The sequence below is a fragment of the Brachionichthys hirsutus genome, chromosome 8, assembly GCF_040956055.1.
Source record: "Brachionichthys hirsutus isolate HB-005 chromosome 8, CSIRO-AGI_Bhir_v1, whole genome shotgun sequence".
NCBI lineage: Eukaryota > Metazoa > Chordata > Actinopteri > Lophiiformes > Brachionichthyidae > Brachionichthys > Brachionichthys hirsutus.
In genome coordinates this window covers 11266877-11282102 of record NC_090904.1, presented here as the reverse complement: position 1 = coordinate 11282102, position 15226 = coordinate 11266877, and the positions used below count along the sequence as shown (strand labels likewise).

The following is a 15226-nucleotide window of genomic DNA, read 5'->3' as shown; positions in this document are numbered from 1 at the left end:
GGGGTGTACCCCGCCTCTTGCCCATGACAAGCTGCGATAGACTATATTAAATCCATGACATCCACAGCCTCCCCAACCTCCTTGCCTTGCTCGCCACATCGGGTCTGGCTTGTCCCAAATGCCATCTTATTTTAAGTCACTTTGTTTTCGCCCTCTGCGACCTGAGAATGTTTACAACAGCGACCCGGGAGTCTAAATTCTCTTCCCATTTTCACACTCTGGCTGGCCCACACAGAAAACACTCGTGGCTGCTCCGCGTGCTCGGGCTCGGCCATTCTGGGATCGTGACATTGCCATCGTCGTATTACACGAGCAAGGACGCTGCTGGTAAGCGGAAGGGACATTTGGCCGTGCAGACGGAGATGCTGGGAGTGCTTTTTTTTTTTAACGCAAACTTGTAAAACACCTTCAAAATAACACGCCAAGTACACAAACAAATGAAAACCCGACAGAGCAGAGCCTTTCATATCGCGCTGATCCACCGCGTCACCGACTCACCACTTATTTATGAAACCCTGGCAGCAAAAACAGGCACATCCTGACCGGCGCTGGCGAAAGCAAACACATCTCGAGCTTTTTTATGAGAAGAAATGTCTGCCTGAACAAGGAGGCATTCATGTACCGATTCCTACCAGCCTGTAGCTCAGTTAGAAGACAGCCATCTGCTATCACACTCCCCCGCTAAGAGCCTGTTATAGAAGGACGAGCCGTGGATCGTCATGTACATGCTACTGCCATGTAGCACCTCAAACACGGGAAGAGAAAACAGCTCCGTGGCCGTGGGCTTCGCCTCCGGTGGACTTGCTTTTCACTACTCGACAGAACAATTAATCTCCGCAGCGGCTGTACGCTATGCAGCGAGAACGACAGAGAATGACCACCGAAGGCTCGTTACACGTGTTAGACCAAAAAAAGGGAAGAAAAGGCTAACATTTTCCTCTGTAATTGAAAATAAGGGTGCCAATGCTACCAGTAAATCAAAGTGGTTTACGAGTTTAATCTTTAAAGCTCTGCTTAATATTTTCACATTAAAGAGGTGTCATATTAGTCTGATATATATGTAAAAGTGAAATATTGGAAAAAAACAACCAACCCATCAGCCTCAGTGGAACCATTAGTCTCTTTAAGCCTCTTGTTTTGGTTGATTTGTACCACAAGGCCTTGCCTCCTTGGCTTTTCTACTGCAGATAAACCACTAAACGCCACCGAATAAACAAATTCAAGAGAAAACTGGTTTATCAAAGTAAAGAAAGTTAAAGTAAAAACGCCAGCATTTAATCCTCCAACTTGCCAAAGAGTTCGCAGATTTGTTTTTAAAAGGAAGAACATGTCTTCAGCTCGAAGGACGTGGGAAGGCTGTGAGATGAGGTGGAATCTGAATTCAATAAAAATATTGAATGAATGATTAAAGTAATCCCAGCAGACAGCTGGAGGTCAGTCTGCAAGCCCTCAACATTTCTTTATATGGGCAACTTAAAATTGCACTTTCTCTACAAAGATCACGGACAATGAGTTTTTGTGCGATGTGAGAAGAGACTACTGCTTTCCTAATGCATTGCATCCTGCACGGCGGGTTGCTAAGTGGGACAGAGTTACGAAATGTTGTTTTCCCAACTCTCCCAGTTCAAAACAACAGCATGAAACTGCCTACGGGCACAGAGGGCTTAAATTCCTTTGATTCACCACTGGATTCAAAGTAGAAACAAATCACATCACGCTCCGAACAATATGACATTGCTTTATTTTATTTTATTTATACTGTGGATTGAAAAAAAAAAATCATGCAACTTTTTTATTTTTTGCTTTAACCAGCTAACAAAGAGGGAACGTTTGAAATTCGAACCACCTCCGCTATCAGGTTTCCCCATTCGATGAAAAGCACCAATCTGGAAGAGCGGCTCTGAACTCATTTCGTGACGGCTGAATGGTTTATTCGGTTGCTTTTCGTCCCGTCATCCCCTCGCCCGTTGAAAAGAAAAGGTCACTTAAACGGGGATCTTTACGCCACCACCTCCTTCGGCTCCTCGCCGAAGAGCTTTGCTTGACTTCACCCACAACAGCCTCAAAAGCAAGTCAAACACACACACACATGCCGCATTATCCTGAAGCAAAACATATCTTTACACACAAAAGACACTTTCTCAAGTAACCGAATACAGCAACATCTGGCCCATTAACACGATTCCCTCGCCTTCTCACGCGCCCAGACAAACGCACGCACAACAAAACCTCGTAAAAACAGACACGGCAGATGCGTGCACAGACACACGAAAGCCGAACCTCGCTCATACGGGTTAATGATGCATCATCCGAGTGCATCCCTGAGTCTACCTGCCTTTTTCCCAGGGGGGGGGGGGATCTCAATACAAATCTCAAGTTGCTCTGCGCTTTCTCTAAATCAGCTGCACTATTTAAAGGGGTTTAGCACTAAAATCTTTTTAAAAGGTCTGTCCCAGAGGACTTGAACAGTGACTGAACAGGATAGAGTGATCAACGTGAGAAATGTTCTGGTCAAAATGCGCCAATGCAACTCCGACAAGCCATATTTGTCATTTTGCGGCATGCGGCCACACACACTCGTACTCCGCGCAAGTTTCCCCGTTCAATGCGGCCTTTGTGCGAGACTCTGGTCGACAACTCGCCTATGAAGGCAACCTTTGTCGTGCCAACTTCAACGCATCCCTCACGTTGACCTCAGGGTGAGCTGCGCTTTCCACACAAGATTCCGTTTAAAAGGCGAGAAGAGGATGCCGTGCGGCCCCCGCTCCGTCATTTGGGATTTGTCATCTGGGAAGCAAAAAGCCTGCAGTGATGCTCAACTTAAAGCCTTCGCCCGAGTGTTTGATAAATAAATACACGTTGAATCCTCAGCTGCCTGAAGGATTTACTTCCACGAAATGAAATAAAGAGCCAAAACATAAATGCTCGTTCCGCGCGTCACAATTTCTGCTTCCACCCAGAGCTCAATTTGCAACCCTGAGTGATTGTTTGACGCCATCTTGCTGTAGTGATTTTTATGGGGCAGACTGCAGCTGTTGCATAATCAGTTTCCTCCGTCTACAGTATGCCCCCCCCCCCCCCCATCTCCTCTGCATTAAAACCCCACATACCTCTGTTATTCTGTCATGAATTTGAAGGCCTCCTTCATTGTCTGCAGGACCTTTCTCCACAATCTTGGACACAAAGATCCCTTCGTTTGAGGAGCTGTCGATGTCGTCCTGTGGGATAAATTCCAGTTATTGTCTGGAGATTAACACACACACACACACACACACACACACACAAAAGAAAACCCACATTGTTCAGATTGTCAAGGAGAAAGGGCCGCGTCGAGATTTCTGACAAAAATCTTTCAAACCTTGTAAAATTTATTGCTGACATCTAAACAAAAGCAGAGTTGGAAACGTTCAATAAATCGCTCAATAAAACTTGGAGAACTGCTTAAAGCCCTGGAAACACTGTGCAGACACTCATCGTTTACCCGCACCACCCAATTCAGTTTTTTCCCCCCGGCTAGGAACGCCATTGTTCTTTGGACTATCCCTCCTATGAAACATCAACTGCCACCCTAATAAAACGGAGGTTGACTGAATCCCGTTTGGTCAAAACATCAAACATTTGAGAGAAAGGCCGAGCAGGTCTTTCTACATTGAGCTCATTAGCATGAAACCAAAATGATCCAAAAGATCAGCTACCCGTGAAGACAGGGGGCGTGTGTGAAATATATGCAACATTTGGCGAAGCCCCCTTTCACCCTTGCCTGAGTGTGGACTTTAGGGGTCAGCTGCACCGTCGGACGCTTCCCTGGCCTGGAGGGTCGACGCCGGCTTACGAAAGGCCTTAAAATGTTGACACGTTTGCGGACGCGAGGCAGGATGGAGCTACAACTCCTCGCCGTGACCCCCCGCCCGCAGCCAAAGCCGGCTTTGAAAGTGTAAAAGCATCTCTGTTAGCGCCATCTTTAAAACCACAAGAAACATGTTCCACAGGCCTGCTGATCCCTGCGACACAACTAGACTTTAATGAGATGCTTAAGGGAACCTCAGACATCACCATCTAATTAATACTTTCTGGTCCGCTTCCTCTTTCGGGGGCATCGCTGCTTTACATCTGACCCCATCTTGAGATTTGTAGACAAACTAGGGCTTCTGGAGACGGCTGATTGCATTGTGTAAGCTATGCCAGAACAACAGTCACATGAAAGACACGTGCCAAAGGGCTATGGGGGGGGGGGGGGTAGCATTACAAACAAGCTATTTTCATTTTAATGCATTGTATTGCATTTTGCAATGAAAGCGAGCCATGTCACCATGGGCGGGTAAAAATAAAAGCGTCGGCTACAGAGCTGAAGACACGTTATCCAGGGAGCCGCATTTCAATGGGACATTTGCTGCAGGAAATAAACTCCATGCACTGAAAGGTGGAGGTCTGACCAGCGTCGGGATATTTCCCACCCTTCACTTAAGCTGGAGTGTGTTGCATTGCATCATTAATGATTCTCACATCAGAGCATTAAGGCGCAAAACATGGTAGCTGTGAAAAGTTCAGGCTGGGATAAGAGACCCTTTCCCTCTTCTCTGTGTTTACCTCACCGCCAAACTCCCTCAATTAGAGGCAAAACAACTGCGGGCGAAGCCATAATCCCAGATTTAACTCCCATAAAAGTAATGATAGTCTTTTGTCTTAACCTGTAATGCCAAATCCGCGAAACCAGACCAATAAACAAACACAATAAAACTCGCCGATAGATGCGGTCCATCTACCCGCAGGAAGCACAACTCCAAGTTGCGTCAATCGCCGCATAGACGGCACATGCTGCCAAAAGCTATGCGCTATTCATTCCTGGGCCGCCATATGACACTTGGATGACCACCGGGGAAGGGATGGGGGTGGGGGGCGGTGAAACCTCCTCCGGACTTTAAACCTACCGCGTATGGCTTTCCTCCTACGATGTTAAAACCAAGAGATCCGCCCTCACGAAGAAGGACGACGGTCACGCTTTTAGTCTCGCCTTCCTAAAGACAGACAGAGGAGAGACAGGCGAACAAAGAGATGGGGAGGGTGTTACTCACAGTAATCCAACGCTAACTCCAGGTGAGCGACAGAGGGATTAAGCTTGCTGCTCTAGGCAGAAAAAGAAACTGTCTACAAACAATCTGCCTCATTAGAAGCTCAAACACGCACAATCGGCACGCATTCAGAAATGTCCTGTTGCTGAACCGTTAATTGATTTCAAGTCAATTCACACTCGACACACAGAATTAGAATTCATAGCTAACAAAGGTCTGACAGCTTTGCTGCCATGTTTGTCTCAGTCCCTCGATTCTACGAGAGGTCTAAAAGGTTGGCAGGCTCCTTTAAATAAGCGCCCTAAATCATCAGATGGATAGCGTTAGCGCACCAGCCGTAGCAAATGACAGATAGGTGGTGGATAGCCCCGTCAGGAAACTCATGATTACACTTTTAAGGCGTATATTTTTGATCTTATCAAACAAAATAGCTATGAATCTCATTAGCGGCAGGTCAGCTGCTGCCTTCCAGTAGTTTATAGTCAAAGTGGTTGGTGGGAACCAAATTATTTTGTCTCATTAAACTAAATAAAGAACAAGACAAGGTTGTTTTTAGACTTCGGGATGAAACTGTCTACAAATGGCCTAGAATTTAAATTGTTTAAAAAAAATAAAATTGAATGCAAATTAACATTTTCATTCAATCTTCTCATCCCGAAACCAGCGGTCCAAAAGACCCGAGGCGCCCAGAGCCCTGCCCTCCCGTAAAACTGTTGTCCGAAGTAAATTAATACACCAGAGGACCCCCTGCTTGGCGGCAACATGACATGAAATCCTCCGGGAAACTCGCCGAGTCAGCTCTTAAAATGTTTTTTTAAGCAGGACTTAAAGGAGAGTTACGAGGTAACATAATTCGAGCTGCCACTCCGGCCTTCCTGCGACACACGGAGACTAAATATAAAGCAGCAATGATTGGCGTGTCCAGTGTCCTGATTGCCATATAGGCTAAAAAAAAAGACCCTTCAGGAATGCGCCGCGTCACTCTGGCTTCAGACGCGTCCGACTTAAAGTGCCCATGGCTGGCCGAAGAAAGCCCAGCTGAATTTGACCAATAGGAGCAAAGTATACACACTGTTCCATCAGCCCAGGTTACAATACTCCGCCAGAGGCTCTGAAACAAATTGGATGAACTCACAGCAATTAAGCGGAATTCATCCTACATCTGCTAACGCTCTAGCAACGCTGGCGTTCCACAGAATCTTAAAACGAATCTCTTCAGGAGGCAGGGGCACCGGTGCATTCTAAATCACGACGTGAGCCTGGGGCTTGGTGAGCAATGCCTCACGAGTAAAACTCCAAACACACAATTGCTCTGACATCACCTTGGAGGAACACACGGAGGAGCGCTGTCGCATAAACAAGTTTAACCTTAGTGGAAGAAGGAGTGAAGAGTTCCTCAGAGGAGAAAAAGAGAGAGCAAACAGGAAGCCAGGCCGGCGACTTGGCAAACGCTCAGCGAGCCTTCACCTCAGCGCCAGTCACACTTTCCGAGTCTGTCCTCAATCAAGCCGCTTCCCCTTCCATCTGCCTCGCAGTGCGCTGCATCCACTCGTAACGCACAAAAAAAAAAAAAAAAGAGTTCCGCCCGAGAGGCAGGAACCCGGCGCCCCGGAATCATTTGTCTTTATTCCACTTTTATTCAGCCAGGACAAGCCTCGAGGTTCGAGATCTTCAAAAACAGGCCACGCCCGCAATTGCTCCGATCGAATTCAAGGAGGGTCAATCTGTTTGACGACTGACTGGTGATTTTCGTAGATGCTCTTCATCGCAGTCAAGTGGGGCAAAAAAAATAAACCACTGTCATCTTCTACCCAACGGAAGAACTCGGAGTGGAAAGTGTGACGGTAATTCAAGCAGCCCTGAAGTCAACCAGGCCGAGCTCGTGAGCTTTCGCTTTGTTTTATTGCTCTTGCTGGCTCACTGAAGACGTTTAAATAGTGTTAGGACTATTATTGGAAGTCCAGTCAGTTATTCCACCACGCAAGGTCGCTCTGATCTCCCTCCCATCGCTGCCCGGTTATTAAAAGATGAAATTAAAATCCTCCATCTGGCTGAGGGGGAGCCTCAGACGAGGAGTAACAGAGACTCAAAAATAAACCTGAGCGGGTTATTTGTCTTTGTGGGAATATATTCCCTCTTTGTTACTCCAGGATGAAAAATGCGTCTCACCAAAGAGATTCTGAATTGTGAAATACGGTGATTAATGGACACCCCCCCCTCATTTAGTTCCGGGTCTGACTTCCCGGCTGTCTTGCATGGCGCCAACTCAGCAGAGCCATCGTGAATGTCATTAGATGGACTTCTTTAAGCCCTGAACTGTGAGACAGGCTCAAAAGGCAAGACGTCACACTAAATCTGAAGGAAATGCACCAATGGAATAAAAGAAAGGCAGTTCAGCTCAGAGTTTCACATCAAATCTGTCTTTTTGATGCCATGTTTCAAGTTGCCATGTTTGCGTTGAGGTTTTCCCTCCAAATAATCCAGTCCCCCGAGAAAAAGGACCCGATGAAAGGAAAAATAAATAATAAAAGCTTCCCACCTCAGAATGTAGGTCTTTCCCCTTCGACCTGCTCTTTTTTACACCTTTTACAAATGTTGAAAGGACTTTACTACCCCGATGAAACCGGAAATAACCGAGCGGGTAGCTCGTCTCGGGACAGAAATCCCACTGCCCCGTGACCTACGAGAACCAGCCGTGCCGAAGACCAACCGAGCTCCCGTATACCAGCAATTTCGTCGTTTCCTTGTATAGGCGGATCCGTCGCGCAATCTCCCAGCCGAGCGGAACGCCATTTGCTGGGAGTAGAACCCGCCGACAAACCGAGCGAAACCATTGAGCGACCAACAGAATGAGCGGAGGGGCGGAAGTCTTTGAGGGATGTCATCAAAAGAAGAGTTGTGACAGGACGCAGCTCGGGGCTTAAAGTTTTCACATTTCAGCTGAGTCAGAAGCTCCTGTTTTTTAACAAATCCTGATGACAATCTGACCACGCCCCCTCTGTGCGGATCCAGGAAGCAGCGCAACCAATAAGCTACAAGTCAATCCGTTAAGCCACTTAATGCAGCCTCAGCGGTAGCACGGGTAGCGTCTTTTCCTTGAGCCGGCCCCAAGCCCGGATCAACGCAGAGGGTTTCGGCAGGAACGGCACCAAGCATGCAATCGACTAGAAGGTTGCTATGGCGACCGCCTGATGGGACAAGCCCCAAAGAGCAATAAGAAGAGTCCATTAACAGACTTATGAACATCCCTCATGAGCTTAATTGATTATGGGTAATTAATTTGAATTGGCACCTTAAAGGGATCTCTTCACTTTTTAGGGGGGGGGGGTCGTCAGTGAGGACATGTGAACGCCCACAAATTTAAACACCATTATTAACCGTGTGCGGTATTCACAAAACGAACGGAACTTAAAGGCCTTCCACTCGGACGTCAGGATGCTGATACCCACCGACTAACACTCATACGACTTTGATGTCTGTAACTCGACCCCCCCCCCCATCCCCGATTCTGATTTGTTATGATTCTCTCAGGCAAAGGGCGGACATCCGATGACAGAGAGACTCAAACAGGCATGCAAGGAGGCAATTTAACTGGAACCTGGGCCCTTGTGTACGGAACTGCAGTAAATATTTGACCCCCCCCCCCTCCAATGGACTACCAACTGGCCAGAGGCACAGCTGACATCGATGCCTCAAAGCAGGCATGGAAGAAACTTCTGAAAGCTCGTGTGGAGTCGTTTGAAAGTTTGACTTCCATTTTCGTGTGGGGGGGGGGGGTTGAAAACAGGCAACATGCATGTTTGTAAAAATGTAAAGATACGAAGACATAAATGAGTCGGAGGACATTTTGGACAGCAGGCTATCAGAGGAGGACAAAGATATCCTGAAACATTCAACCAGAAACATTTATTGAAGGTCATGTGATGCTTTCTCACACTTTGTGTTTACTGCACAGCAAACATTGGTCGTTGTTGTTGTTGTTGTTGTTTGTTTACCTTGCAGGAGAACGCCACGCTCTTGGTGAGGGACTCGATCCTCTCGCTGTACTCGGTGAATTTCTTCTGATACTTCAGCGCCGTGCTCTGCAGCTCTCCGTGCACGGCGCTGAGCTGCCCCAGCAGCGACTTCTCCCTCCTGTTGGCTTTGATGCTCTGCTTCTTGAACTCTCTGTCCAGGCCGATCAGCTGGCAGCGCAGCGCGCCGTTGTGCGCCTTCAGGGCTCTTACGCAGCAGTGGCTCTGGGACGTCTGCTCTTTGCGGGTGAGCGTCAACCCGCAGCCGCTCTCGCACGTCCCCGCGGCTCTGAAGTCGCACGTCTCCTGCATGTGCGCGTCCACGTCCTTCGCGCTGAGCACTTGGCCGCATCCTTTATTACGGCACTGCGCCGGGGAGTGGACGCACGTCTCCGCGTGCGCGGCCAGATGCTGCAGCTTCACCACCGCGTCGCAGCCCCTCGCGTGGTTGTCACATTTGATGTCCAGCTTCAGGATGAGGTTCTTGAGCGGCAGGACGTGGTTCAGCTCTTTGGCGGAGATCCGCTGACACTTGACGGGGCAGCTGCTCCGCTGGACGACCCAGGGCAACACGCAGCCGGAGCAGAAGACGTGACCGCACGGAGTCGTCAGCGGGTCCTCCAGGACTTTGTTGCACAAGTTGCATTTGAAATCCGGGTCCACGGTGCCCTTGAAGCGATCCAGCTCGAATCCCATTGTTTTTTAAAGTCCAAAGTCCAAATCCGAATTTGTCGACTCTCCCCACCCCCGCAGATCTGAGTCGGAGCAGCGGGGCGTTTTTAGCTGGTCATCGGTGGAGCGCTCACAAACTCACTACGAGAGCCTCCGCTGTCCAAACTCGACTAATTGACCGAGACTTTCGGTGCGTTCAGGTGCGTCTCGTAAACGAAAGTTGTAAAAGTTTTTTTTTTTTTAAGTTCGTGTCAGCGAAACATTTTTATGCAAGTGACGTTTTTGGGTATGAAAAACTTTTTTGTGGAATTGAAAAACGAAAGAGTCTACGTTTAAATGAAATCGCCTGATATTAAAGGTTTTGAAAACGCTTGAGCTGATCTTTATTACGATACTGCGATGTTTATATGGAAGATAAGATTCCAAAAATATAATTAACCACTAAGTATTTTGTTTTTACAAAAATATTAAACAGAGTCTCGCGTAGGGCTCTCAATGGGAAAATACATGAAAGGCAAATATCCTGAAGGCCCTGAAGGCAGCATTTCTTGGAACGAAATTGTGATGGAACTCTGTACCGTAACACCTGTAATAACTGCGCACGTGTACAACAAGAAATAGTTGTCACACGTTTTTATTTGTATTTTTAACAAATAGAACATTCTTCCGTCTGTTGTTTTCCCACTGTACTCGCTGTGTGTGTGTGTGTGTGTGTGTGTGTGTGTGGGCCCTGTGATTCGGTGAAAGTTGCTAAATCAATCTGGACAAAAATGACAACCTGCTTCTTTCTCACCACGTTACAGGTGTAAAGTGCATTTTCGTTCCCAGCAGGAGGTTCTATGGAACTGAGTGTACCTGAGCTGTGAATTAAACATCATGCGGCGGCACGCCGGATGTGCCGAGGGAAAGAAAGAAGAAGAAACCCTCCTCTTCTGAGGCACATCCTTTGTCGGCTCTGACCCTGCCTTGATTCGATTCCCTTTCCTACGAGTTGCCTCGTCGGTCGGAAATCCAGTTTTATGCAATGCCATGCTCAATAAAACCGTTCCACATGTGCATTATCCAGAACTAAAAACAAAGGCTTATGAAAGATCCAGAACTAAAAACAAAGGCTTATGAAAGACTTACTGGTTCAAAGTGTGAGAGGTTCTGAGCTCGCGGCTAATCCAACACCGATGCTATAGGCCGCCTTAGAAGGGATGGAAGGAGAAACTCCTTGAGCAGTCACGCCAAAGGGCTTTTTGCACCGTGTATGTGCTCAGCCCGTTTCATGCTCACTGTGTGATTACATGTTTTCCTTAGCGAGTTTAAGTCATGGAGTTTATAGAGAGGAAAAATGTTGACACACGGCAGATTAACACCTGCTTCGTTGGTCAGTGTTCTCAAAGTAATAAGTGTTGTGCGTCAGCCTCATACGGCTATATATAATTTCACAGTCCAGAGATTAAGGTTGCTCTCGAATCTCACACTCCGGATGAGGGTAGGACACTTTGTCCTCGAGTGTTGTGTTCAGGGCTGCAGAGTAAAAGCAACAACTTACCGGCGACAACCAGCCTCTGACCTCTGGGCCACCCGTGATTTATTATTTTAGTTGAGGAATAAACCTGTGTGCAAGGTTGTTTGCTGTGAGAGCCGGTTGTTGTTGTTGTTTTGGGGGGGGGGGGGTTGGCCTCCGCTGGAGCGAAGATAAAAAAGCAGTTGTCTTTTTATGGACTTTGTTATAGCCAGAGGAAGCATGAAGCTGTGAGAGACTGGAGATTCTGGATTTTCATGGCGCAGTAAAGGAGCTCATATGCTACCTACTCGACTGGTCTGTTTAGGAATGTTTTCAGTGTTGCCGGGTGAAGTGGGAACAGGGGCGGTTTAGACAAGTCCATGTTGGGTCTTGGCAGGCAGCATCCTAGTGAAGATAAGAGTTAATCCACGATTCCAGGAACAGTTCATGGTTCAATTTTATTCCGCAAAACAAACAATACATTTTAAAACTGCAGCCCATTGCTTTTGAATCATTTTACCTGAAAGTCGAAACACAGGAGAAAACAGCCCACATAAGTTTGTCAGTTCAACAACAGTTACCCATTATCGGCCTCTAATTGTTTAAACTCAGGCATAAGTGTAAATCCGGCGCGTTTGGATTTTTATGGGGTGGAATGACAGAATTGTCAGATCGTTATGATCCCGCATTTCCTCCCATTTTATTGTACTCGGGAGATTTATGGCATTTATGTGCCGAACTGTTCCCTGCCCAGGCTCCGTGGCCTCGAAGAGTCTTCTTAGATGGCTTTCATGCACAACTTTCAAAGAAAATGATGGTCTTCATTAGTGCCTTGTAGAGCTGCTATAGTATTAGTTTTACTTAGCATGTTCTGCCTTACATCCAGTACTTATGCTAAGCTGAGCAAACAGCCGACTGACACGTCACACATGGAAATTTGAGAAAGGCAGGCCTGCAAACCTGAAACCCATATCCCTTTCAAGAATCTGAAAAAGCCTCGTCTTTTATGCCGTTTAAAAGACGAGTTATTGCTCTTCACGATGCCTTTTCACGTTGCACTAAAACATGATGCACGTACAAAAGGAATACACCATCCATCTCACTGTGTTTCCCAATGCGCCTGAAATTCTTCTGGGACTCTGTAGCGTTGTCAAAAACCGAGTCTCCTTTCCCCAGTGATTTATGTACGGACAGCATGGTTTGTTTTTTGTGCAAACATCAGTGACTTATTGTGTCTCTCACAAGGGGAATTGCAGTTTTGCGGCTGAACAAGTAACTTTAAAGGCTGAAAGGTCCTTGGGTGACCCTACGGACACGCTGGGCTTGTGGCTGAGAGCCGACGGGGCTACAATAACTGTAGTCTGCCGCGTTACAACAGATGGCATGAACCAAATAACTGCTCCGGCCTTGTCGGTCTGTTATGACAGAGAACAGCAGTTCGACTGTCACAACATCCTTGCAGGCGTAAACATGCGAACGCACAATTGGGAATGATTGCGCAAGCCAGGTGTGGGCATCAGCGCTGGCTGAAACACGGCCCTTAATTGTGCACAGCTATAGCATGGCTGGCTTGCGAGCAGCACATTGTGGCAGTCTCAGTAAATGCAACTGGCGATCCACATACAAGTCTTCCTCTTTGGACTCGTCCCATCAGGGGTCAGGATGCCGTTCCTGCCGCAACCCTCTGCATTTATCCGGGCTTGGACCGGCTCAAGGGAGAAACAGGCAGTGCTGCGTCAGCTCCTGCGTGATGGCAATGTTTTGCTCGATTGCTTCTTTGCCTTTGTATAATACGCGAACCGAAGCGCCGTGAGGCTTGTGTGTCTGAGGAAGCGAACATGTACACATGCACGTGTAGCCCAGAGTTGACGTGCAGCGTCATGATTGGTCGACTAAGTCATGCGGGCGTGTTTCACGGAAAAAGGTCAATTGAGCACATGCCAGGAAAGAACTTTAATAATAGCAGAGACACCATCCAGACACAGGACTAAGCCGCTGGAAGAAGACGTGGGACTGTCTGAGAATGAGATTTTGCAGCTACAGAAAGCAAACTTGCACAAATCAGACAGGCACAAGAAATGGACAATGCATGCAGGCGACTGATGGACCTACTATTATTATTTGCTTTCACAGCCAGTAGCTAATTAAAATCTTAATCATTTGGCTGAACTCCCTTTCTGGACCCAAGAAAAACAATCATTATAATTATTACCAGTTTTATTGGCTTTTCCATGACGGCTGCCGCTGCTATTTTTATGATAACCATTGCAAGAATGAACATGCGCGTTCTTTATTATTACATAGGTGCTGTTCAGCCAGTAGTTATGGTCCGCAAGTGGGCGGGCGGTCACGTCCGGCTGGAGTGTAATTTACAAGCGATCAATACAGCGCTTAGTTGGCATTAGTAAGATTATGTTCCTCTCCTTTTCTAGATGTGGAAGAAAGCACTGACAAATCCAAAAGGAAATAAAGAGCGGTTTAAAAAAAAAAAGGAATCACACCAAATAGAAGAGTGCTAGTTTAAGAGGTTGTGTTTGTAATGCAAAAATTATATATACCATTTTATTTATACAATTTGTATTATAATGTGAACACTTACTTCAAGTTCTCTTGCACCAGAGCATTATCTCCTACATTACTTCATAGCAGCTTGATGCTAAAGTTAGAGCTAAAGCTAATTGTCGACTGGGAAAGCCTGAAGGAAGTCTGATTTATCAATGTCGTGTTGTACTACCATTTCTCATGAATTTGAAGATATTTTTTTTTATCTTCTTTGCTTCTTTAGCTCAAAGCTGCAAACCAAAGCCTGCATTCGAGCATATTTTTCATATTATATGCATTTTTAGCATAAATAAGACAAGATAAGGCTCCATACCGGCAGGCTATGTTGAGATAGTATTGAGTGATGTACATTTTCAAGAGGATTAACCATTGACAAACACCGTCAGTGTATCAGGAGGATGAATATTCCGTTTGTTTGCTATTTAAATGGATGTGAAAGTAAAATCCGGCCCTGCAGAGGTAAAAGAAAACCTGCCCTGCTTTTAATTTAATAGTTGCAATGAAAGATTTCACACAATTCTTTCATAAATCTACAGCATATAACAACAACATTATGTAAATCCTTATTAATATGACCTCAGGACACAATCTATACTGCTTCCAATGCACAGCAAGGGTAACGCAGTTTGCTCTGCATCAGACGCTGACATGAAGTCTAATTAACTCGCCAGATGAGCAAATGAACAAATGAATAAATCCAAATTTAATTGTAACAACTTTGCGCTCAAGATTTATCAGCATCTGCAGCTGTCGGACCGCCAGCTATTTGTGACTGTGCTTTAATTCTCCCATAAATTAAGTTGGTTTCTTGTGGTGCGAATGTTGCCATAATTGGCTCTAATTATGTTAACCCTTACTTAGTAATAAGATAAAATAGTATCTGGCCCCAGACACAATTCAAACATTTATTTATCTAGTCTTAAAAGAATTAAATGCAACAAATAAGCTGAACATGAATTCCAAATGTACTTCTACAGGTCAGCCCGGTAATAAACAACGGTGGAAAAGCTGGAACTAATTACTCGACCTGATCGACTGCATCACATTTCGTATCTTGAAGGGGAGGATAATGTTTAATGATGTGTTTTCTGGGAAAGTATCGAGCCTGATATTCTCGTATCTCGTGTCAAGGCTTTCTCCGATGGACTAGCGTAATGCATTAGTTGCAGAGGTTTCCAAGACACGTGTTATATTAGGAACAGATGACTCCTCTGTGGGAAAAAGTTTCTTTCCAAATCCTGTGAAGCCCAGCTCCTTTTCAGGAACCTCTCCTGCCAAAAGGCTCCATAAATAGCATTCCAAGTATTCTTCTTATATTGGCCAATTGAGGAGGAAAACAAAGTTCACTAATGAGACAAACCACGTCAAGTTGAAAGGTTACGGTTCCAGATCAGTAAAGATTTTTTCATTTAAAC

General features: G+C 46.1%; 1 protein-coding gene across 1 annotated transcript in view; it reads right to left on the bottom strand.

Annotated features, from left to right (window-relative positions):
* The window catches only part of pdzrn3b (PDZ domain containing RING finger 3b), a 71920-nt gene extending 61800 nt beyond the window's left edge, over window positions 1–10120 (bottom strand). The window contains exons 1-3 of the mRNA XM_068742060.1: window positions 9065–10120; window positions 4929–5015; window positions 3111–3218 (exon numbers count right to left, since the gene is read on the bottom strand). Coding sequence (XP_068598161.1) covers window positions 3111–3218; window positions 4929–5015; window positions 9065–9778 — 909 coding nt within the window. The 5' untranslated portion in view covers window positions 9779–10120. The remainder of the gene's footprint in view (window positions 1–3110; window positions 3219–4928; window positions 5016–9064) is intronic.
* Window positions 10121–15226: the final 5106 nt, after the last annotated feature.